We start from the raw sequence: 24,761 nt of genomic DNA on the forward strand, positions 1-24,761 counted from the left end.
AATTCCAGATTTATAAATTCATCATAAATTTGATATGTTGATGAGCCGAGCGACACTGCAATCAGATGTTTATCTAAGGCAGACTAGGAACAATGGGAACACAACATGAGCAAACCCCACTACTGACCGCACAGGCAAACCCCACTACTGACCGCACAGGCAAACCCCACTACTGACCGCACAGGCAAACCCCACTACTGACCGCACAGGCAAACCCCACTACTGACCGCACAGGCAAACCCCACTACTGACCGCACAGGCAAACCCCACTACTGACCGCACAGGCAAACCCCACTACTGACCGCACAGGCACACACCCCGCACAGGCAAACACCACTACTGACCGCACAGGCAAACACCACTACTGACCACACAGGCAAACACCACTACTGACCACACAGACAAACGCCACTACTGACCACACAGGCAAACGCCACTACTGACCACACAGGCAAACACCACTACTGACCACACAGGCAAACACCACTACTGACCATACAGGGAAACACCACTACTGACCACACAGGCAAACGCCACTACTGACCACACAGGCAAACACCACTACTGACCATACAGGGAAACAACACTACTGACCGCACAGGCAAACACCACTACTGACCGCACAGGCAAACCCCACTACTGACCGCACAGGCAAACCCCACTACTGACCGCACAGGCAAACCCCACTACTGACCGCACAGGCAAACCCCACTACTGACCGCACAGGCAAACCCCACTACTGACCGCACAGGCACACACCCCGCACAGGCAAACACCACTACTGACCGCACAGGCAAACACCACTACTGACCACACAGGCAAACACCACTACTGACCACACAGACAAACGCCACTACTGACCACACAGGCAAACGCCACTACTGACCACACAGGCAAACACCACTACTGACCACACAGGCAAACACCACTACTGACCATACAGGGAAACACCACTACTGACCACACAGGCAAACGCCACTACTGACCACACAGGCAAACACCACTACTGACCATACAGGGAAACAACACTACTGACCGCACAGGCAAACACCACTACTGACCGCACAGGCAAACCCCACTACTGACCGCACAGGCAAACCCCACTACTGACCGCACAGGCAAACCCCACTACTGACCGCACAGGCAAACCCCACTACTGACCGCACAGGCAAACCCCACTACTGACCGCACAGGCAAACCCCACTACTGACCGCACAGGCAAACCCCACTACTGACCGCACAGGCAAACTCCACTACTGACCGCACAGGCAAACTCCACTACTGACCGCACAGGCAAACCCCACTACTGAAGACACAGGCATACCCCACTACTGACTGCACAGGCAAACCCCACTACTGACCGCACAGGCAAACCCCACTACTGAACGCACAGGAAACCCCCACTACTGACCGCACAGGGAAACACCACTACTGACCGCACAGGCAAACACCACTACTGACCGCACAGGCACACACCACTACTGACCACACAGGCAAACACCACTACTGACCGCACAGGCAAACACCACTACTGACCACACAGGCAAACCCCACTACTGACCGCACAGGCAAACCCCACTACTGACCACACAGGGAAACACCACTACTGACCACACAGGCAAACACCACTACTGACCACACAGGGAAACACCACTACTGACCGCACAGGGAAACACCACTACTGACCGCACAGGCAAACACCACTACTGACCGCACAGGCACACACCACTACTGACCACACAGGCAAACACCACTACTGACCGCACAGGCAAACACCACTACTGACCACACAGGCAAACCCCACTACTGACCGCACAGGCAAACACCACTACTGACCACACAGGCAAACACCACTACTGACCACACAGGGAAACACCACTACTGACCACACAGGGAAACACCACTACTGACCACACAGGCAAACACCACTACTGACCGCACAGGCAAACACCACTACTGACCATACAGACAAACCCCACTACTGACCGCACAGGCAAACCCCACTACTGACCGCACAGGCAAACCCCACTACTGACCGCACAGGCAAACCCCACTACTGACTGCACAGGCAAACCCCACTACTGACCGCACAGGCAAACCCCACTACTGACCGCACAGGCAAACACCACTACTGACCGCACAGGCAAACCCCACTACTGACCGCACAGGCAAACCCCACTACTGACCGCACAGGCAAACCCCACTACTGACCGCACAGGCAAACCCCACTACTGACCGCACAGGGAAACCCCACTACTGACCGCACAGGCAAACCCCACTACTGACCGCACAGGCAAACCCCACTACTGACCGCACAGGCAAACCCCACTACTGACCGCACAGGCACACACCACAACTGACCGCACAGGCAAACACCACTACTGACCACACAGACAAACGCCACTACTGACCACACAGGCAAACACCACTACTGACCACACAGGCAAACACCACTACTGACCATACAGGGAAACACCACTACTGACCGCACAGGCAAACACCACTACTGACCACACAGGCAAACGCCACTACTGACCACACAGGCAAACACCACTACTGACCATACAGGGAAACAACACTACTGACCGCACAGGCACACACCACTACTGACCGCACAGGCAAACCCCACTACTGACCGCACAGGCAAACCCCACTACTGACCGCACAGGCAAACCCCACTACTGACCGCACAGGCAAACCCCACTACTGACCGCACAGGCAAACCCCACTACTGACCGCACAGGCAAACCCCACTACTGACCGCACAGGCAAACCCCACTACTGACCGCACAGGCAAACCCCACTACTGACCGCACAGGCAAACTCCACTACTGACCGCACAGGCAAACTCCACTACTGACCGCACAGGCAAACCCCACTACTGAAGACACAGGCATACCCCACTACTGACTGCACAGGCAAACCCCACTACTGACCGCACAGGGAAACACCACTACTGACCGCACAGGCAAACACCACTACTGACCGCACAGGCACACACCACTACTGACCACACAGGCAAACACCACTACTGACCGCACAGGCAAACACCACTACTGACCACACAGGCAAACCCCACTACTGACCACACAGGCAAACACCACTACTGACCACACAGGCAAACACCACTACTGACCACACAGGGAAACACCACTACTGACCATACAGGGAAACACAACTACTGACCACACAGGGAAACACCACTACTGACCACACAGGCAAACACCACTACTGACCACACAGGGAAACACCACTACTGACCACACAGGGAAACACCACTACTGACCACACAGGCAAACACCACTACTGACCACACAGGGAAACACCACTACTGACCGCACAGGCAAACACCACTACTGACCATACAGACAAACCCCACTACTGACCGCACAGGCAAACACCACTACTGACCGCACAGGCAAACACCACTACTGACCGCACAGGCAAACCCCACTACTGACCATACAGACAAACCCCACTACTGACCGCACAGGCAAACACCACTACTGACCGCACAGGCAAACACCACTACTGACCACACAGACAAACCCCACTACTGACCGCACAGGCAAACACCACTACTGACCGCACAGGCAAACACCACTACTGACCGCAAAGGCAAACACCACTACTGACCGCACAGGCAAACACCACTACTGACTGCACAGGCAAACACCACTACTGACCGCACAGGCAACCATCTGACTTCTGACACTTACGTGTGTGAGAGAGAGTATGTGAGAGTGTGTGTGTGCTTGTCTTTGAGAGAGAGTGTGTGCGTGTGTGTTTGTGTGTGTGTGTGTGTCTGTGAGAGAGAGAGAGTGTGTGTGTCAGTGTTTGTGTGTGAGTGTATTAGTGTATGTCTGTGAGAGAGTGTGTGTAAGTGTTTGTGTGATTGTGTGTTTTAGAGTGTGTGTGTGTGTGTGAGTTTGTGTCTGAGAGAGTGTGTGTGACTGTGTGTGAGTGTGAGTGTGTGAGTGAGAGAGTATGTGTGAGAGAGTGTGTGTGAGAGTGTGTGTGTGTGTGTACGTGAGAGGGTGTGTGAGAGTATGTGTGTGAGAGAGGTTGTGTGAGAGAGTGTGTGTGCATGTGAGAGAGTGTGTGAGTGTGTGTGTGTGTACGTGAGAGGGTGTCTGAGAGTGTTTGTGTGAGAGAGTGCGTGAGAGAGAGTGTGTGTATGTGAGAGTGTGTGTGAGAGTGTTTGTGTGAGAGTGTGTGAGAGTGCGTGTGAGAGTGCATGTGAGAGTGTGTCAGAATGTGTATGTGAGAGTGTGGGTGTGTGTGTGTATGAGTGAGTGTGTGTGTGTGTGTGTGAGAGAGTGTGTGTGTGTGAGAGCATCTGTGAGAGCGTGTGTGTGAGTCTGTGTCTGTGAGTGTGTGTGTGTCAGTGTTTGTCAGGGTGTGTCTGAGTGTGTGTAGGTATGTGTGTGTGAGAGTGAGCGTGTGTGTGTGTGCATGAGAGTGTGTGTGTGTGTGAGAGCATGTGTAAGAGTGTGTGTGAGAGAGCGTGTCAGTGTGTGTGTGTGAGTGAGTGTATGAGACTGTGTGTGTATGTGAGAGTGAGTGAGTGTGTGCGTGTGTGTGTGTGAGAGACTGTTTGAGAGTGTGTGTGAGTGAGTGTATGTTTGTGAGAGTGAGTGTGTGTGTGTGGGAAAGTGTGAGTGTGTGTGTGAGAGTGTGTGAGGGAAAGTGTGTATGCGAATGTGTGTGCGAGAGTGTGTATGTGTGTGTGAGTGTGTATCTGTGTGTGTGTGTGTGTGTGTGTGTGTGAGAGAGAGTATGTGTATGAGTGTGTGTGCGAGAGTGTGTGTGAGACAGTGTGCGTGTGAGATAGTGTGTGTGAGAGACTTTGTGTGTGATAGTGTGTGTGAGAGTGTGTGTGTGTGAGAGAATGTATGAGTGAGAGTGTGCGAGAGTGTGTGTGTGAGAATGTGTATGTTTGTGACTGTGTGTGTGAGAGAATGTGTGAGTGAGAATGTGTGCAAGTGTGTGTGTGTTTGTGTGTGTGTGAGAGCGTGTGTGAGAATGTGTGTATGTATGTGACAGTGTGTGTGTGAGCGTGTGAGAGAGTGTGTGCGTTTGAGTGAGTGTGTGTGTGAGCGTGTGAGAGAGTATTTGTGTGTGAGTAAATGTGAGAGTATGTGTCTGTGAGTGTGTGTGTTTGAGTGTGTGTGTGTGTGTGAGACTGTGTGAGAGAGAGAGTGTGTGTGTGTGTGTGAGAGAGAGAGAGAGAGAGAGAGTGCCCGGAGGATCCATGGAAGAGGCACAGGGCAAAGGAAGGATATGGATAGGGCATGGGGGAGGGAGGGGGTAACAGGAGGGTATGGATAGGGCATGGGGGGTAACAGGAGGGGATGGACAGGGCATGGGGGGGAACAGGAGGGTGTGGACAGGGCATGGGGGGTAACAGGAGGGCATGGATAGGGCATGGGGGGTAACAGGAGGGTATGGACAGGGCATGGGGGTAACAGGAGGGTATGGACAGGGCATGGGGGTAACAGGAGGGCATGGACAGGGCATGGGGGGGAACAGGAGGGTATGGACAGGGCATGGGGGGTAACAGGAGGGGATGGACAGGGCATGGGGGTAACAGGAGGGTATGGATAGGGCATGGGGGGTAACAGGAGGGGATGGAAGATGTATGGTTGTACAGGAAACATGGGGCATGGGGGATTTTGAAGAGTATGAACTGGGCAGAGGGATATGAGGGGGTAACTTGGGGGATTGAGGATATAAGGAGGCAGGAAGGGGATGTGGTGGTGGGGGTGAGGATTGAGGGCCAAGTGGCCAAAAAAATCATGTGGCAGACTGGGACAATGTCCCAGCAAATCAAAGCGGGCCATCCGTCATTCCAGCCTCACCCCAGCATGGATTTGTCAGCTCGAGCTTGTTTCTTGGATTGGGGTTCGTGACTCCATCCTTGTGAGAAACTCAGCTCACAGTCAAACAATTTAGTCGAGTCAAGTTCCGAAGGAGCAAGATATTTTATTTAACGTTCTTGCAAGACCGGGTGTCCAAAAGATAGGCACACCTTACATCGAGTTTAAGCAGGCTTTTTATACTATTTCTACAAGCATGTTCATCAATTACACAATACATTGTTCGCCCCTAATTGGTGGTCCCAATCCCATTTATGTGTTGTCATTCCCCTATCGGCTCAAGGTGCCCCTAGCCACAGGCTGTGCTCTTTGTTGGTTCATGTCCCAAGCCCCTCTACTCCCCTCTAAACATATTTTCCTGTTATTGCAAGAGTGCATATTGTAGGGTTGATTCAATATCCTTACTTGATTAGTTCTCATGAGATTCATCCGTCTTATCAATGTTCCCTGGAGAACTGTTAACAAGTCCAGGTCAGACCGACTGTATTCAGTCTTCTGCTAACTTAATCGCTGATGTCCCTACTATCTCAGTGACCTCTATCCCCCTGTAGTTAGAAAATATACTCAGTTGCAGAAACAACACATCTTGCTTACCATTTGTTTCACAATCTGGACATTTTACATTTCTACAAGATGTGGTGTACATGTCTTACTTCACACTGAACGTCTGATGTTGTCCCTACACAATAGGCAGTTTCTTCACTGTCCTTGACTATAGTTCTGTCCAGCTTCAGCAACTTTCAGCCCCTGTATTAGTGATTAAAACCACAGTTGTTCCCATAATATGGGTTGGCAATATGCCGAATCGTAGGTTTCTGCCCTGCTTAGTTTGTTCTCATGAGATAACATTCATTCCCCCTCATCCTTGCCCCATCCTGTGTTGTTTAAACTATGTCTGTTTGCTGTTGTATAGTTACAAGATCCTAGTTCTATTTCTTCAGTCATAATTTTATGTTTACCACATTTTATATTCATCTCTAACAATCCTTGCCCCAGCTCCCGGCCTGCAGAATCCTGTGGGAACTCCTTGCATGTTAGAATTCGGGGACAGGGTGTTGGGAAATGGCCCGAGCCATTGATCATGGGGAGAAAATCCAGTTCCAATATCAGTTGTTTTCTCGTGTTGTGTTACAGAATTGAAAGAACCCAATGACTCCGAAATAACTAGATGCAGTTTATGATTCAACTTCACATCGACTTGGATTGTCACATTACTGAGCAGCAAGAATATCATCAACAGCAGAATAATAAACCACACAATCAAACAATTAAACAGTAAATTAGAATTAAATGCAAAACAATGCTTTAAAGTATAATCCCTGTGGAATTCTCTTCCTGTTTATCTCCTCCCTTTACCCTGATGTCTCCATTCATTCTTCAATTTTTCTCATAAAATTCACAATTTATTCAATAATGTTTGAATTTTCAGGATATCGAGTGATTTGGGAAATTAAATCAAGATTAGCTGTGACGTTATTAAACGGTGGGGTAGCAGTGAGGGGCTGAATGGCCAGTTCCATTGCTGTAGAATTAGTGGCAGTGGACAGGTTCCATACAGCTTTCATAGACTCAATTGAAAAATTATGACAATTTAACCACGATATAAAATAATCTTGAGCAATTTCCATGTTATTTTATAGCGAAATCAGCCGTATTTACATTGTTATTTCCCACACCAGTCCTCAGCACTTTGCAGTTCTGCACTTCCTGGAAGAATAAATTTGTTAAAAATTCTGTCATTTACTACACTAGTGGTTCTGTTACGATTCATTGCTGTCTGACGATGATTCACTGCTTTCTGATGATGATGCTGCTGGTGGTGGCCCTGGAGGTATTTTCGTTGTTGTTGTTGTTGTTGCTGTCGTTGTTGTTGTTGCTGTCGTTGTTGTTGTTGGGGTGGTTGTTGTTGCAATTGTTGTTGGGGTGGTTGTTATTGCAATTGTTGTTGGGGTGGTTGTTGTTGCAATTGTTGGGGTGGTTGGAGGGGTTGTCTTCGTTGAAGGAGCGGTTGTGTTTGTTGGAGGGGCAGTTGCATTTGGTGGAGGGGCGGTTGCGTTTGTTGGAGGGGAGGTTGTGTTTGTTGGAGGGGCGGTTGTGTTTTTTGGAGGGGTGGTTGTGTTTGTTGGAGGGGAGGTTGCGTTTGTTGGAGGGGCAGTTGCATTTGGTGGAGGGGCGGTTGCGTTTGTTGGAGGGGAGGTTGTGTTTGTTGGAGGGGCGGTTGTGTTTGTTGGGGGGGTGGTTGTGTTTGTTGGAGGGGTGGTTGTGTTTGTTGGAGGGGTGGTTGTGTTTGTTGGAGGGGCGGTTGTATTTGTTGGAGGGGTGGTTGTATTTGTTGGAGGGGCGGTTGTGTTTGTTGGAGGGGTGGTTGTATTTGTTGGAGGGGCGGTTGTGTTTGTTGGAGGGGTGGTTGTGTTTGTTGGAGGGGTGGTTGTGTTTGTTGGAGGGGCGGTTGTGTTTGTTGGAGGGGCGGCTGTGTTTGTTGGAGGGGTGGTTGTGTTTGTTGGAGGGGTGGTTGTGTTTTTTGGAGGGGTGGTTGTGTTTGTTGGAGGGGCGGTTGTGTTTGTTGGAGGGGTGGTTGTATTTGTTGGAGGGGTGGTTGTGTTTGTTGGAGGGGTGGTTGTGTTTTTTGGAGGGGTGGTTGTATTTGTTGGAGGGGTGGTTGTGTTTTTTGGAGGGGTGGTTGTATTTGTTGGAGGGGTGGTTGTGTTTGTTGGAGGGGCGGTTGTGTTTGTTGGAGGGGTGGTTGTGTTTGTTGGAGGGGCGGTTGTGTTTGTTGGAGGGGTGGTTGTGTTTGTTGGAGGGGTGGTTGTGTTTTTTGGAGGGGTGGTTGTATTTGTTGGAGGGGTGGTTGTGTTTGTTGGAGGGGTGGTTGTGTTTGTTGGAGGGGTGGTTGTGTTTTTTGGAGGGGTGGTTGTATTTGTTGGAGGGGTGGTTGTGTTTGTTGGAGGGGTGGTTGTGTTTGTTGGAGGGGTGGTTGTGTTTGTTGGAGGGGTGGTTGTATTTGTTGGAGGGGCGGTTGTGTTTGTTGGAGGGGTGGTTGTGTTTGTTGGAGGGGTGGTTGTGTTTGTTGGAGGGGTGGTTGTGTTTGTTGGAGGGGTGGTTGTGTTTGTTGGAGGGGTGGTTGTATTTGTTGGAGGGGTGGTTGTGTTTGTTGGAGGGGTGGTTGTGTTTGTTGGAGGGGTGGTTGTGTTTGTTGGAGGGGTGGTTGTATTTGTTGGAGGGGCGGTTGTGTTTGTTGGAGGGGTGGTTGTGTTTGTTGGAGGGGTGGTTGTGTTTGTTGGAGGGGCGGTTGTGTTTTTTGGAGGGGTGGTTGTATTTGTTGGAGGGGCAGTTGCGTTTGTGGTCAGGCTGGTTGCTGTGGTTGTGTTTATGGGTGGGGCTGATGTTGTGAAGCTTGTGTTGATACAGTTTACTGCAACGTTTATAATATTGGAGAAAAGCAGAATAACGGAACTGGTGCAAGTAGCAGTTTTCTACAGATGGAGAGAGTGAGAGTGTAACTCAGTTATAATCTCCAAAAACACAGTGAATTTTCTAATAGTGAGCTTCAAACGTAGAATATTAAACACATGTTTACACACCTGAGTGCCAGAATATTGTAACATCAAAGTGTTTTATTAACATAGGAAATTGGTTAATCATCAGGATAAATTTTCATTGCACATTAATGTGATATTGTGATAGTTTTACAGCGAGAGAGAACTTCCTAACTGTTCAGTGTGGGAGACTGAATCCATGTTATTCCTTCAGTTCCCTAAACTGCACTATCACATGTGGGATTTTCCATTGGGAGTGATGGTTGGATTTCTCAAAGACAGATTGGAGATTAGGGATGGGATTCTGTCTCATTTTCCCAGACCTGGAGAAGAGTCACCAGTCAGACCACGCTGGAAACCGGCGGGAAAGCAGGTAAGTAATTTCAATCCGTTTTTAATAATGTTTTAATTATGTTTAGCAGCTCATTATCAGGAACTTTCAGGACCTGATTGAATCTCCCACCCCGCCAGGAGCACGTCATTCCAGTGGGGTTCAGACACGCTCCCCACATTCAGGGAACTAGTGGGAGACCCCACAGAATGAAGGGGGTTAATTAGGGCCCCCACAGGGGGTCAGGCAGCAGGGGAGTGGTACCCCCTGAGCATCGGCACCCCGGCTGTGCCAACCTGTGCCCCCGGCAATGCCCAAAGGGCAAAGTGCGCATACCCAGAGAGTACCTTGGCACTGCCCACTGGGCACGGACAGTGCCAAAGGGATGGGGCTTATTGTGGGAGTGATTGGTGGGGGTGTGGGTTCTTCTGCCAGTCTGCAATCAGTCTGGGCTAGAGAGAGGGCAGTGATGGGGGCAGGCTGGTGGGGGGGGTGGGGGGGGTGTGGTCTGCCGAGGTGTGGGGGGGGGGGACATGCCTGACCCCAGTGGGTTGGGGAGATGGGGGTGGGGGGTGAAATCGCCACTGCTGGAGGGGAATGAGCTGTGCATCATGACTCTCTGGGACAGCGGGAGATCAGGGCTGGCCCAGGAATTGTTATGGGGCCACAATCGGACCATGGGGAGGGGGGGTGGTGGAGGGCAGCACTGCAGGGGTCCCGGGCTAGTCAGCAATCGAGCTGGCCAGCGAGCGGGGAGACAGACAGATTGGGGCCACTGCGCAAGCGCAGAGTTTCAGAACTGTCAAACTCTGCTCAAATAGGCCCCGTCCCCACACACCTGTATTTTTAATGGGATTCACTACTGGGACCTCTGCAGTGCACAGAGTGCGGGGATTCTGGTGAGAACATAGAACACTACGGCACAAACAGGCCCTTCGGCCCACAAGTTGCACCGATCATATCCCTACCTACCAGGCCTATCTATAACCCCCAATCCCATTAGATCCCATATACTCATCCAGAAGTCTTTTAAAAGACCCCAGCGAATTCACCTCTACCACCACCGACGGCAGCCGATTCCACTCACTCACCACCCTCTGAGTGAAAAACTTACCCCTGACATCTCCTCTGTACTTGCTCCCCAGCACCTTAAACCTGTGTCCTCTCATAGTGACCATTTCAGCCCTGGGAAATAGCCTCCGAGAATCCACCCTATCTATTCCTCTCAACATTTTATAAACCTCTATCAGGTCGCCTCTCAACCTTCGTCACTCCAGAGAGAAGAGTCCCAGCTCCCTCAACCCATCTTCATAAGGCATGCCTCCCAATCCAGGCAACATCCTTGTAAATCTCCTCTGCACCCTCTCAATAGCTTCCACATCCTTCCTGTAGTGAGGCGACCAGAACTACGCACAGTACTCCAAGTGGGGTCTGACAAGGGTCTTATAAAGTTGCAGCATTACCTCCCGACTCCTAAACTCAATCCCTCGATTAATGAAGGCCAGTACACCATATGCCTTCTTGACCACATCCCCCACCTGCGAGGCCTATTTAAGAGTCCTATGGACACGGACCCCAAGGTCCTTCTGCTCCTCAACACTGCTAAGACTCCTACCCTTGATATTGTACTCCTTCATCCCATTGGACCTGCCAAAATGGACCACTACACATTTATCCACGTTGAAGTCCATCTGCCACTTCTCCACCCAGTCTTGCATCCTATCTATGTCATGCTGCAACTTCTGACATCCCTCCAGACCATCCACAACACCATTGTCATCGGCAAATTTACCAACACATCCCTCCACTTCCTCATCCAGGTCATTTATGAAAATGACAAACAGCAAGGGTCCTAGAACAGATCTCTGGGGCACTCCACTGGTGACTGACCTCCATGCAGAGAAAGACCCATCCACAACCACTCTCTGCCTTCTGCAGGCAAGCCAGTTCTGGATCCACAAGGCCAAAGCCCCTTGGATCCCATGCCCTCTCACCTTCTCAAGAAGTCTTGCATGGGGGACCTTATCAAACGCCTTCCTGAAGAAGCTGAACTAACAAAACAGTTGCGATTTAGAACAGTTTTTCCACCAATTCAGCACTTTTGGGAGAATCATGTGCGGTTTTGAAGTTTTGGTCTTTTCATCTGAGGAAGGATGTTCTTGGACTCAAGGGAACTTCTTCACTCAAAGGGTGGTGAATCTCTGGAATTCTCTGCCCGTTGAGGTGGTGGAGGCTGCCTCGCTAAATATATTTAAGACGCGGGTTGATGGGTTTTTGATAAGAGAGGGGATTAAGGGTTATGGAGAGAGGGCGGGAATGTGGAACTGAGCCACGACAGATCAGCCATGATCTTATTGAATGGTGGGGCAGGCTCGAAGGGCTAGATGGCCTACTCCTGCTCCTATTTCTTATGTTCTTCTGTTCTTATTGAGTGCAGTGAGAGTTTACCAGGCTGATCCCGGAGATGGTGGGACTGACATATGGGGAGAGATTGAGTTGATTAGGATTTATTTACTGGAGTTCATTTGTTTCATTTACAAGGTATACTGCAGAAGTTCACCTAGTTTCCTTAGGCAGCACCTTCCAAATCCACAACCACTACCATCTAGAGGGACAAGAGAAGCAGAAATAGGTATAGAAACAGAAACTAGAAGCACAACAAGGCCATTCAGCTCTTCAAACCTGCTCCGCCATTCATTTTGATCATGGCTGATCATCAAATTCAATATCCTGATCCTCCCTTCCCCCCATATCCCTCGATCCCTTTAGCCTCAAGAACTATATCTCATTTCTTCTTGAAATCAGACAATGTTTTGGCCTCAGCTACTTTCTGTGGGAGTGAATTCCACACATTCACCTCCCTCTGGGTGAAGAAATTCCTCCTCACCTCAGTTCTAAAAGGTTTATCCCTTCTCCTCAAACTATGAGCCCTAGTTCTGGACTCCCCCACCATCGGGAACAATCTTTCTGAATCTACCCTGTCTCACCCTGATAGAATTTTATCAGTTTCTATGAGATCCCCTCTCACTCTTCTAAACTCCAGTGAATATAATCCACTTAAGCTTTTCTCATATGACAGACCAGACATCCCAGGAATCGGCCTGGTAAACCTTCCCTGCACTCCCTCTATAGCAAGGACATCCTTCCTCAGATTAGGACACAAAACTACACACATTACTCCAGGTGTGGCCTCATCAATACCCTATAAAATTGCAGCAAAACATCCCTATTCCTATACTCAAATCCTCTCACTACAAAGGCCAACACACCATTTGCCTTCTTTACTGACTGCTGTACCTGTGTGCTTACTTTCAGTAACTGATGCACGAGGACGTCAAGATCTCGCTGAGTATCCACCTCTTTCAATTTACACCCATTCAAATAATAATCTGTCTTCTTCTTATTGGTACCAAAGTGGATAACCTCACGTTATCCACTGTATTACATCTGCCATGCAGATACCCACACATTCCCATAGGAATAGGAAGCAGCTGTTCTCCTTGGTTGAGGGGTCAACTGTGAGGAGACATCCTCAACACCGGTGCCCCACAAGGCTGTGTTCCCAGTCCCCTACTATACTCCTTATACACCTATGACCGTGTGGCCAAATTCCCCTCCAATTCAACCTTCAAGTTTGCTGATGACACCACCGTAGTGGGTCAGATTTCAAACTATGACGAGACAGAGTACAGGAATAAAAGAAAGAATCTGGTGAACTGGTGCGGCAACAATAATCTCTCCCTCCATATCAACACAATGAAGGAATTGTCATCGACTGCAGGAAGCGTAAAGGAGAACATGCCCCTGTCTATATCAGCAGGGACAAAGTAGAAAGGGTTGAGAACTTCAAGTTTTTAGATGTCCAGATCACCAACAACCTGTCCTGGTCCCTCCATGCTGACACTATAGTTAAGAAAGCCCCACCAATGCCTCTACTTTTTCAAAAGACTAAGGAACATGTGAGCTACAACTCTCACCAACTTTTACAGATGTGCCATAGAAAGCGTTCTTTCTGGTTGTATCACAGCTTGGTCTGGGCTCCTGCTCTGCCCAAGACCACAAGGAACTACAAAAGGTCGTGAATGTAGCCCAATCCATCACACAAACCAGCCTCCCATCCACTGACTCTACACTTCCTGCTGCCTCAGCAAAGCAGCCAGCATAATTAAGGACATCACGCACCCCAGACATTCTCTCTTCCACCTTCTTCCTTTGGGAAAAAGATACAAAAGTCTGAGGTCACGTACCGACCGACTCAAGAACAGCTTCTTCTCTGCCGCTGTCAGGCTTTTGAATAGACTTACCTCATATTAAGTTGATCTTTCTCTACACCCTCGCTATGACTGTAACACTACATTCTGTACTCTCTCCTTTCCTTCTCTATGAATGGTATTTTGTCTGTGTAGTGGACAAAACAATATTTTTCACTGTATACGAATACATGTGACAATAAATCAAATCAAACCAATTCAAATCAAAAAATATTTTTGAGAAGGAGCAGGAGATTCAGGGGGAATTTGAGAAAAACCTTTTTATTCAGAGGGTGGTGGGAGTCTGGAATGTGCTGCCTGGGGAGGTAGTGGAGGCTGGAAAACATACAACCTTTAATAAGGTATTTGGATGAGCACGTGAAACATCAGAACATCCAGGGATATTGGAAAAGTGCAGGGAAATGGGATGGGAGCACATTTAGTGGTAGTTGTGTTGGTGCAGACTCAATGGGCCGAAAGGCCTTTTCTGTGCGATACAACTCTATGGCTCTATAACCACCACCTGCAAGTTCCACTCCAAGACACTCACCATCCTGACTTGCAAATATATCACTGTTCCTTCACTGTCAATGGGGCAAAATCCTGGATCTCTCTCCCTAACTGCACAGTGGGTGAACCTCCACTACATGGACTGCAGTGATTCAAGAAAGTGGCTTGCGAGCACCTTCTCAGGGGCAGTTAGGGATGGGCAATAAATGCTGGTCTAGCCAATGATGCACAATGTCCCATAAATGAATCAAAAAATACTCTCAGCATGTAGATGTGGAAATGTTGGAAACAAAAGATGTATTTAAATGTTTCATGGTAGGTCATTGCACCGTGTTACTATCACAGGAAATCTCCCAGTGTTAGGATCAATTCTAACAGAGAAAGCAAGTGACCAACATTGGAATACTCACAGCTTCTGGGATGGGGATCCGTGAACAATTTGTCAGATCTGCTCCAGAGCTTTTGTTGCACACAGTTTCCTGGACCGCAAACGTTAAGTTGACCTCGAATATACGTTCTCCGATGTCGCGCCTCTAACAAAAGGATACAGTTACATTTAATGAAGGTGTCAGGGATAACATTTACGAATAATAATATTGTGTCAGACAAAAATATTCAGATATCCTGCATAATCATTATGTTTTTTGGGAAATATCTTGGAACATTTTATTTATGTTAAAGTTACTATTCAATTAGTAGAAACACAAACTGAGATTTTGTTCATAATTTCCCCTTCAAAAAGTGTCACAACAGTGAGAAAAGGCCACAGGTGTCTGACAGGCGCTCGGCACCACAATCGACCCACATCAACCACTTTTCTGGAGAGTGGTTTTGTGTCGGGTGGAGGATGGAGGGGTGGGGTGCAGGGGGGTTTGGGGGGGTGGGGGGGAGGTGGTCAAACATGCTATTGAGCCCAGCTGCAGAGCACTCAGGCACCATTTCACAATGTCCCTGTCTCACAGTGAACTGGAAGACCCCCCTCCCTAACCCCACAGACATCTCCCCTCCCGCTCCCTTCTCGTCCACACGCCCCCGTCATCAGTGGCATGTTTCTCCACCCCCTCCTGACACAGGTTGCCAGTATTGGGGCACTGGGGCAGTCACCATGGACCCCACTGTCTGACAGCCAACATGTCCTTTCGTCATCACCCCCGTTCATGGCTCAGCATGACCCCCCTTGCACAGCCCCCCCCATCATAGCCCACTCTCCCCCTAACCCTCACTCATCTGTGGAGAAAGAGGGCTGAGTGGGAGTTCTGAAGTGGGAGGGGGCCTGTGTGGGGTGGTGGGGATCTGACTGTGTGTCTGAGGGGGGTGGGAGACTGAGGGGGTTCGGGCTGGATCAGCCTCACATCAGGACGTGTGTGTGTGTGTGTGTGTGTGTGTGTGTGTGTGTGTGTGTGTGTGTGTGTGTGTGTGTGTGTGTGTGTGTGACCAGTGAAGAGAGTGGTAGGGAGGAGGATGCCTTGCTTATCAGAGGGGCTGGAGATGCTATCCTGGACCCTTGGTGTCCAGCACTCCATGTCCCTGCTTGTGGGTAGCAACAATAAAGCCCGTCTGGTGCCATTCCCAGTGGGAGGCTGATTGGATTCAGAGTCCAGAGTGCTGACCATTACGCCATGGAACCTGATCAGGATGTATTATGTAGAGTGTTCATGAATTGTTTGGGTGTATCTCAAGACGCTAGAATATCAGCGCTTGTAAATATTCTTGTACCGAGTATCCTGATCTGAAGAAAATGTTTGCAATGTCTTGTGTTGAGTGGGAGGGAAGACAGGACCTATCCAAACTTGTTAGAGCCCTCCAGCCCTGTGAATGCTCCAATACCAGAAGCTAAAATGGAGAAGTAAAGTTACAGATAATGTATTGTATGCAGCCAGTTGGGGTAGTGGACGCGGGGCTGGGGATAAGGCAATCAGCCGGCGAGGCAGTGACAAAAGTACCTGTTTCACCTGCGGTCTCCTGGAACCGTATCCAGAGACCTTCAGCTGTACCACCCCCATCTCCCCCATCACCTACACACCCAACAACTCCCTATACCACGCACCGACATTTAGTTAGCCATGAATGTCAATATGTGACTGCTGCTTAAAATATTGTGGAATTTACTTGTATAATTTGTTATGCAATATTATTCCTGTGATAGGATTTTTTTGCTTGTTTTGATTTTCTTGACCTTGTGAAGCTTCAGTTTTGCTGTGTTGTTCTCAATGCCCAGTACTGTTTGGAATGGCATTTCCATTCACTCGCTGCCAGCAAACTCTGTCTTTATTTTCGCAACAATAATTCTACCGAGTTTATGAAAATTGTAATTTAATACAGCTGGTAATTTACTTTGCTGATTACTTTAATTCTTATATTTGATGTACGTAATTTTATCTTTTTCATATGTGAACACATGTTATGACTATTGTTAGAGGGAAGACCATGCTTTAATGATTACAGTGAGAAAAAATCTGCACTCATTTGGGGGATGGCCAGTAAATTGGCTATTCAGATCCCCATGACAATGTCTTCTGGGACTCTTTTCTTCCCCAGAAAATGGGGATTACTTAAGGGGAGAGAGGGAGAGAGAGCAGCCAAAGGCTGGCACTGGATTGAACAACTCAAAACATAGTCTGGATCATACAAACTGAATGTCAATCTGTGTCTGCAATAACTTAATACTTATATTGTTGAAAGTTGCGTGCAGGCACAACTTGCTTCGGTGTCTATGAGCAAGCTTGTTTACCTTACATTGTACTTACAAAGAATGCAGCTAAATTCCTCGGCTGGACCCAGAATTCCAGGCTGATGTGCCCAAATTAGTTTGTTAGCTTAAAGCACAGCACAAGGCAGAAATGCCTTGAAATTAAGCCTTTTAACTGGGCAAATCATACAGAGGATCTCACAATCCCTCCTTGATTCAGAAGCTGCTGTAACCTCTGTACCTGGATTAGTGCTACGAAACTACAATAAGCACTTTAACCTTTTCTGTCCACGAGTAAAATGGCTTCTCCCAGGCCGTACTCACCCAATCTCACAGGGTGGGATCCTACTATAGCACACCTGCCCTGGCTTGCCCACATCTTACATGAGTTTACCCATGCAAGAAAAGGGGCGGATGATCAGGCCAGTGCAGCAGTCGTGCTTCGCACCAGGATTTCCCACCTTGGCAGGAAAAATTGCTGCTCGGTGCCTGGTCTGCCACAGCAATAACCCTGGAAAGACATCGCCAGTGGTTGCAGCAAGCCCACAACCCTGGGGCCCTTTTGTACAGCTACAAATGGACTTTATAAATTGCCCAAATGGATGGGGTATAGCTATGTACTTGATATTGTATGTTTATTTTCACAATGAGTAGAAGCATGCCCAACTAGAAAGAATGACGTTGTTACTGTGGCTAAGTTGCTGTTATGTGAATATGTTCCTCGATCTGGGATTTCCGAGACATTATCCAGTGACAATGTCCTGAAGCCCTACCCCGGCCCTCATAGTCATGCGCTCCCATCCCAATTGTACCATCTCTTTGAGACTTTACGAGATTGTAATGGGATGTCCCATGTGCTTACCTATCTCCCCACCCCTCACTATTAAACAAATGAATATCCACTCCATGGACAAAGGAGTGATGCAGTTTTGCATCGCTCTAACCAACTCTCTTAAAGGTTTGCATTCCCAGGTCTTCGAAACTCAGAAGCAAATACCACTGAGGGCTGCCATACCTACTAAGTCTACCAGGTTTTCATTAACACCTTCCGGAGAAAGCATTGCCTGGAGGTTCGCTGGGAGGGACCTTACCACATCCTGTTGACAACTCACACAGGCATGGAGGTGGAAAGGAAACCTTTGTGGATACATGTGACCCACATGTAGCGGACATCCTCAGAAAAAGAAACTTAAACAAGAACTCGATACTATTTGAAATGTGAATTTTTTGTTGTCATTGGTGGTACTGCCCTTTGCAGGGGCACGGATTAGCAATTCACGATTTGAAGAATGCAGGCTGTGGCTTCACAGGGTGACCAGACCCAATGTTGGCTCTGTACTCACCTCCCTGCCATCCCCGCCTCATCAGAAATGCATTTTTGTGCTCCTCCTTCAAACCTTGAGTGGTCTGTGAAAGCCATGGTGGTCCTCATCCAATGGGCACCTACCTGGAGGAAACAGCCTAACCCTGTGGCCATTGAGACACCGGCTGTATGTTTGGAGGAATTATGCCCGTGGGAACAATGGGGAGAGTGACCTTCCATTGAGCCCCTGTACTTACCTTGCTGATTATAACTACCGGGAAGCCCGGTTTCGCTTCCACAATCTGTCTGGCCCCATGACATCCTTTTGGGATTGTACCACTAACAACCCCTTATGCATCACTCAGGCCCCACAGCTGAGGCTGGACTCCACTACAACAAGGGTGAGTGTGACTGTCAGCGGTCACACAATCTCACTCTCAATGGTCTCGTTACATTCTGGCCTTCTGACGCTATCTATCCTAAGGGATCAGGGCCTTGTAACCATGGGGATCAGTCCATGTGTGTAGACCAAGGAGCCCTGAGGGCTCTACGTCTCAGCCAGACTTGTCAGATCCATTGGTATGCCCAGGAGAAATCTCCCCATACCCAGTATTGGCTCACCTTTTGCCAAAGCTCCACATTCTGCTACCTGACCCTTGTTCATAATGGCTCGTCCTGGCTTTGTGGGAACGGAGCCGACAAGACCCTCTCCCTGTTGATTGGGCCAGCACCTACACCATAGGTCACATGATCCCCAAGGCCTTTGGAGTCAAGCACCTATCCATCCACTCCCTTCACACCCACCGAGGAATCATGTAGCGTCAGGAACAGTTAGTTCCGAATCCACGAGCTACCCGTAACACCGGCTTCCACCAGTTTGTCCGAGCCCTCCTCCCCAGGTCTTGGAGTCTCAGAAAAGGCCATTACTAATATTTCCGCTACTATGGAAATAATTGAAACCAGCACTGTGGATGCCATTCAGAACCTGCAGTGGGAGATTCAGTCCTTTTCTAAGGTGGTGCTTCAGAGCAGCATGGCCCTTGATCTCTTGCAAGCAGCACAAGAGGGAGTTTGTGCGCCTGTCAATGAGACATGCGTGCATCTCCGTCAATGAGGGTTATAGGATTGAGAGCGATGAGAATACTATTCAGGAACTGGTGTGCCTCCTGCACTCAGTTGCTCAGGGAATGCCCTTTGACTGGTGGGGTTGGCTCCCTAACATTGTTGGCGGATTGGAGGCTTTCTCAAAATTCTTCTCAAATACCTTGTTGCGGGCCTGGCCTTGCTCATTATCCTGTAATTGGGGCATTTCTGACATCCTGAGGTCAGCTGAACCAAGGTGGGCAGGAGATGGAAACTGGAATACCCTGGTTCGACATTGCAACATGCACTACTACCACAGTGACAAGGTCAGGGTGTTCCATAGACAATTGGACACTTACAGGATTCTTTGAAAAGAATGTCAGGGTTAGTAGTTACCACACGTTACTGCCGGTATCGATAGCGCAAACAATGCATGTCCCAAAATAAATAATCAGTTTATTTTATGGTGTAAAATATATAATATATAATCGGCAGCATGAAAATAGTCCAGAAGTGAAATTGGGACCTTGGTGTAAGCCTGGAGAAAATGTAAACCTGGTGTAAGTTGAAGAATTCCAATCCCTGTTGAACAGTGAAAAGTTACCTGGATATTTCGAAAGCTGTAAACAGCAACAAAAGCTGCAGTGATTTGTTTGGGGTGTCCCCTTTGCAGTTTGTTTCTTTTCCCTGATCCTGCTTTGTTTGTTAATGTATTTATGTCAGTTAATACATAATTAATACATAGTTAATATAGATTATGTCAGTTAATACAGAGCAGCGAAAAAGGCATTCGGCATGCTTGGTTTCATCGGTCAGAACACCGGATACAGGAGTTGAGACGTCTTGTTGAAATTGTACAAGACATTGGTAAGGCCACACTTGGAATACTGTGTGCGATTCTGGTCACCTTATTATAAAAGGATATTATTGAACTAGAAAGAGTAAGATTTACCAGGATGCTACCGGGACTTGATGGTTTGATTATAAGGAGCGGTTGGATAGACTGGGACTTTTTTCTCTGGAGTGTAGGAGGCTGAGGGGTGATCTTATAGAGGTTTATAAAATAATGAGGGACACGGATCAGTTAGATAGCCAATCCTTTCCCAAAGGTAGGGGAGTCGAAAACTAGAGGACATAGGTTTAAGGTGAGAGGGAAGAGATACAAAAGTGTCCAGAGGGGCAATTTTTTCACACACAAGGTGCTGAGTGTCTGGAACAAGCTGCCAGAGGCAGTAATAGAGATGGGTACAATTTTATCTTTTAATAAGTGTTTAGACAGTTCCATGGGTACAATGGGTATAGAAGGATATGGGCCAAATGTGGGCAATTGGGATTAGCTTAGGGATTTGCAAAAAAGGGTGGCGTGGACAAGTTGGGCTGAAGGGCCGGTTTCCATGCTGTAAATCTCTATGATTCTATAAATGAGCACATTTTAGAGCCCAGGTTCACTGGGGGGTGGGGCGGGGTGGCAGCACCAGTGAGATTTCTCTGCACTCCCAGCAGTTTGAGGCAATGGGAACTCTCTCCTTCACTCTCTGTGTGGGTCTCTACACTCTCAGAGCTCCAGGTGACCTTGGGTCACCCTGAGGTGTCCAGCTTTATGGGTCTCAGAACCGAGACCTTTACCTGATTGAAGTGTGTTACTGATACTGTTTCCCTCTCTTTGTGATACAGGTTATGGTTTCTCTGACATTAGATGCAGTTTTGTACAGAAATCAAATAATGGAGTTCGATTATAGAGGTTAAAACTCACTTATTTGTCAGGGGTATTGCCCTGTTATTTGGGGGCCTGGGCTCTGGTAGGCTATCTTTCATTGTAAATCCGCCTCGACTCAGCAGGAGTTTGCAGAGGAAGATCCCATTAAAAGGTTTACAAAGAGAATTTCAAAACTAATCTTTCAGGTTGAAACAATCAGTGAGGAATAGTAACAAGAGGAAGTAAATCAGTTGGACAGAAAGTGAACAATTTTTAATAAAATATGTAAATTGCTCCAATATAAATAACATTCATCTAAAATATTCCAAGTTGTTATTTTTTACCTGTCAGCAGTGGATATGGATTCTCACAGTAAAACCCTTGCATACAGAATAGAAGCAATTCAGGATGCTTGTTACAAGAAAAGAGACAAAAGCAGTAAACTGGATTTGGTGCAACTTACACTTATCACTTCACATTTCACAATGGTGAAGAGGTTGCTTGTTGCAAATTTTTCATTCACCTTTCCAATTGAGGCACGTTTTGCTCTTGGAATCTCTGGATCGTTAGAATTTTCACATGGAATTCCTGAATCGGGAAGCAAAGGGTTTTTAGGATGAATATATTTTTGATTATTATCTATTTGGGTTAAAACCCCAATGATCAGAACAACAAACAGTGTAACAAAGCCATTCCTCAGCACATTTCAATACTCACCAGAAGTGTAGATGATCTGGGCTGCAGCAAAGATGAAGAGAATAGTTTTCATTTTGCCCGTATGGAGAAGGTGGTGGACACTGGATTGTGTTCCTGTCTCTGTCTGCTCTCTGCTCCTCTTCAATGTTTATATAAATCACAGAGCAATAGCAGACATTATAGAACAATGATGTAATCTAACCACAATCACTACATGGACTTCATTCTCTTCATTCCCTAATAACTCTTATCGGTTGTTAACTTTTCTAATCAATATAATCCAGACTCTAAATTATTCTGAGAATTTTATAATTTTTTTATAATGAAATACAATATATTCAAATGGTGAATTTTCAAATGAATGAACTCAGTGGAACTTACTGTTCACAGTGATGTCATTGGATATTCCAGTATGTGTGCATCTTACCAACTAATTATCACCACAGCTATGATCTCAATCATTTCCGCTGCTCCCTATATTGTGTCAGTATCTTCTTCCTTTGTAAACACAGCCCTGCTCTTAATATCCATTTACTATTCACATTCCACTGGATGATTTTTCGGGTTCCCTTTTATGTTCATTTCCGCTCTATTCTCACATTCTCTCTTTTCCAGTCTGCATTCCCTCTTTCAACCAATGGTTTTTAGCTGTTTCCTGCTTAGGGGGTTCACCTGATATAAACTGGACACCCTCTTTTTGCATTTTGAAGCTAAAGTCATTGTTATTAAAATAGAATTTTCAGTTCCACAGTCAATGTGGGCCTGACATTGCCTTTCTGACTGAGTTGGTTCTTTGGTTGGAGTGAAAGCCTTTTAGATGCAAGGCTCTGCTGCCTATTCTGAATGAATGCCCAGGAAGTTGGTTCTCAGGTAGATTTGGCAGCTGGAAGAAATGCAGGATTTTGGCTGTATTAGAAAGTATTCAGTTCTGCTGGTTGTGCTCTTTCAGATCTTTCTCACACGCATACACACATTTGTTCAGGAGTATTATACTACAATCCCAGAAAGATCATTTCAGTCACATGACTGCAGAGTTAACATTCCTGGGGACCGGACCAGCACAGTGGAAAAGCATTTGACAATCATCATTCACAACTTGAAGTCAAATATTCATCTTTGTTCAGTATGACAGTTGGAGAGTAACAGCCCAGAGGTTTCAGATTCCTCAAATGATGGTTCATCCTTAAATAATGAGAATTTCAAACTTCATTGGTAGCTGCAAAGTAACACTATTGAGCTTCATGTTTAACTAAATATTAACCATAGAGTCATAGTGTTTTACAACACAGAAAGAGACCCTTCAGCCCATCATGGCTGTACTGGCCATCAAGTCCATATCTGTTCTAGTCACATTGCCCAGCACTTGCTCCGTACTCTTGTATGTTATAGCCACAAAAGAGCCTCATGCTTCTACTGAGCACAAAACAAACAGGGCAGCACAATGGCACAGTGATGTATCACAGTGCCAGGAACCTAGGTTCAAATCTTGCCTGCACCCGCTGTCTGTGTGGGATCTGCACATTCTCCCCATATCTGCATGGGTTTCCTCCAGCTGCTCCGGTTTCCTTCCATTGTCCAAGAAGTACAAGTTAGGTGGATTGGCTATGCTAAGTTGTCCCTTAATGTCAGGGGGATTAGCGGGTAACATATGTGAGGTTACGGGACTCAGGTCTGGGCTCTGGGGATTCTTGTTGGTACAGGCTCGATGGGCTGAATGGCCTCTTTCTGTACTGTAGGCTTTCTGTGATTTCTATGACCTGTTGGATTTTACCCTGGTGTTGTGAGACTCCTTACTGTGCCTATTCCAGTCCCAACGCCAGCAACTCCACATCACGTTTCAGATATGCAGGGCATTGGTGAGACCACATTTGGAGTATTGTGCAAAGAATTGGTCACCTTATTAATGGAAAGATGTAAATGTGTCGGAAGCAGTTTTAATGGCTACAGCACAGAACAAAGCCATTCAGCCAGTCAAACCTTGCAAAGGGAAATTTATTTTGTTAACTATTTTCCAATGTGTCTCTATTTGCATGTTTCAAAATTAATGTAACCATAGGTACCCAAACAAAACTGTAATGGAGCAGGAGAGGGACATTCCAATTATTAAAGCTCGCATATTGCAGATCAGCATATAATACATCATAAATATGAACAATGTTAAAGTAATTTTGATCTGATTTATTATTGTCACATGTATTAACATGCAGTGAGAAGTACTGTTTCTTGTGCGCTATACAGACAAAACATACTGTTCATAGAGAAGGAAAGGAGAGACTGCCGAATGTAGTGTTACAGTCATAACTAGGGTGTAGAGAAAGATCAACTTAATGCGAGGTAGGTCCATTCAAAAGTCTGACAGCAGCAGGGAAGAAGCTGTTCTGGAGTCGGTACGTGAGCTCAGAATTCTGTATCTTTTTCCCCACAGAAGGAGGTGGAAGAGAGAGTGCCCGGGGTGCGTGGGATCCTTAATTATGCTGGCTGCTTTCCCGAGACAGTGGGAAATGCAGACAGAGTCGATGGATGGGAGGCTGGTTTGTGTGATAGATTGGGCTACGTTCACAACCTTTTGTAGTTTCTTGTGGTCTTGGGCAGAGCAGGAGCCCAGACCAAGCTGTGATACAACTAGAAAGAATGCTTTCTATGGGGCATCTGTAAAAGTTGGTGAGAGTTGTAACTAACATGCCAAATTTCCTTACTCTTCTGAGAAAGTAAAGGCATTGGTGGGCTTTCTTAACTATGGTGTCAGTGTGGAGGGACCAGGAAAAGTTGTTGGTGATCTGGACACCTA

The 24,761-nt window shown here is 47.3% G+C and overlaps 1 protein-coding gene across 1 annotated transcript in view; it reads right to left on the reverse strand.

Annotated features, from left to right (window-relative positions):
* The window catches only part of LOC145349746 (secreted phosphoprotein 24-like), a 63,799-nt gene that overhangs the window by 29,765 nt on the left and 9,273 nt on the right, over window positions 1-24,761 (reverse strand). The window contains exons 2-5 of the mRNA XM_080198280.1: window positions 21,995-22,112; window positions 21,741-21,865; window positions 14,917-15,039; window positions 9,167-9,352 (exon numbers count right to left, since the gene is read on the reverse strand). Of these exons, the coding sequence (XP_080054406.1) occupies window positions 9,167-9,352; window positions 14,917-15,039; window positions 21,741-21,865; window positions 21,995-22,112 (552 nt within the window). The remainder of the gene's footprint in view (window positions 1-9,166; window positions 9,353-14,916; window positions 15,040-21,740; window positions 21,866-21,994; window positions 22,113-24,761) is intronic.

Source organism: Carcharhinus amblyrhynchos, chromosome 11, assembly GCF_965287045.1.
Source record: "Carcharhinus amblyrhynchos chromosome 11, sCarAmb.v2.hapA, whole genome shotgun sequence".
NCBI lineage: Eukaryota > Metazoa > Chordata > Chondrichthyes > Carcharhiniformes > Carcharhinidae > Carcharhinus > Carcharhinus amblyrhynchos.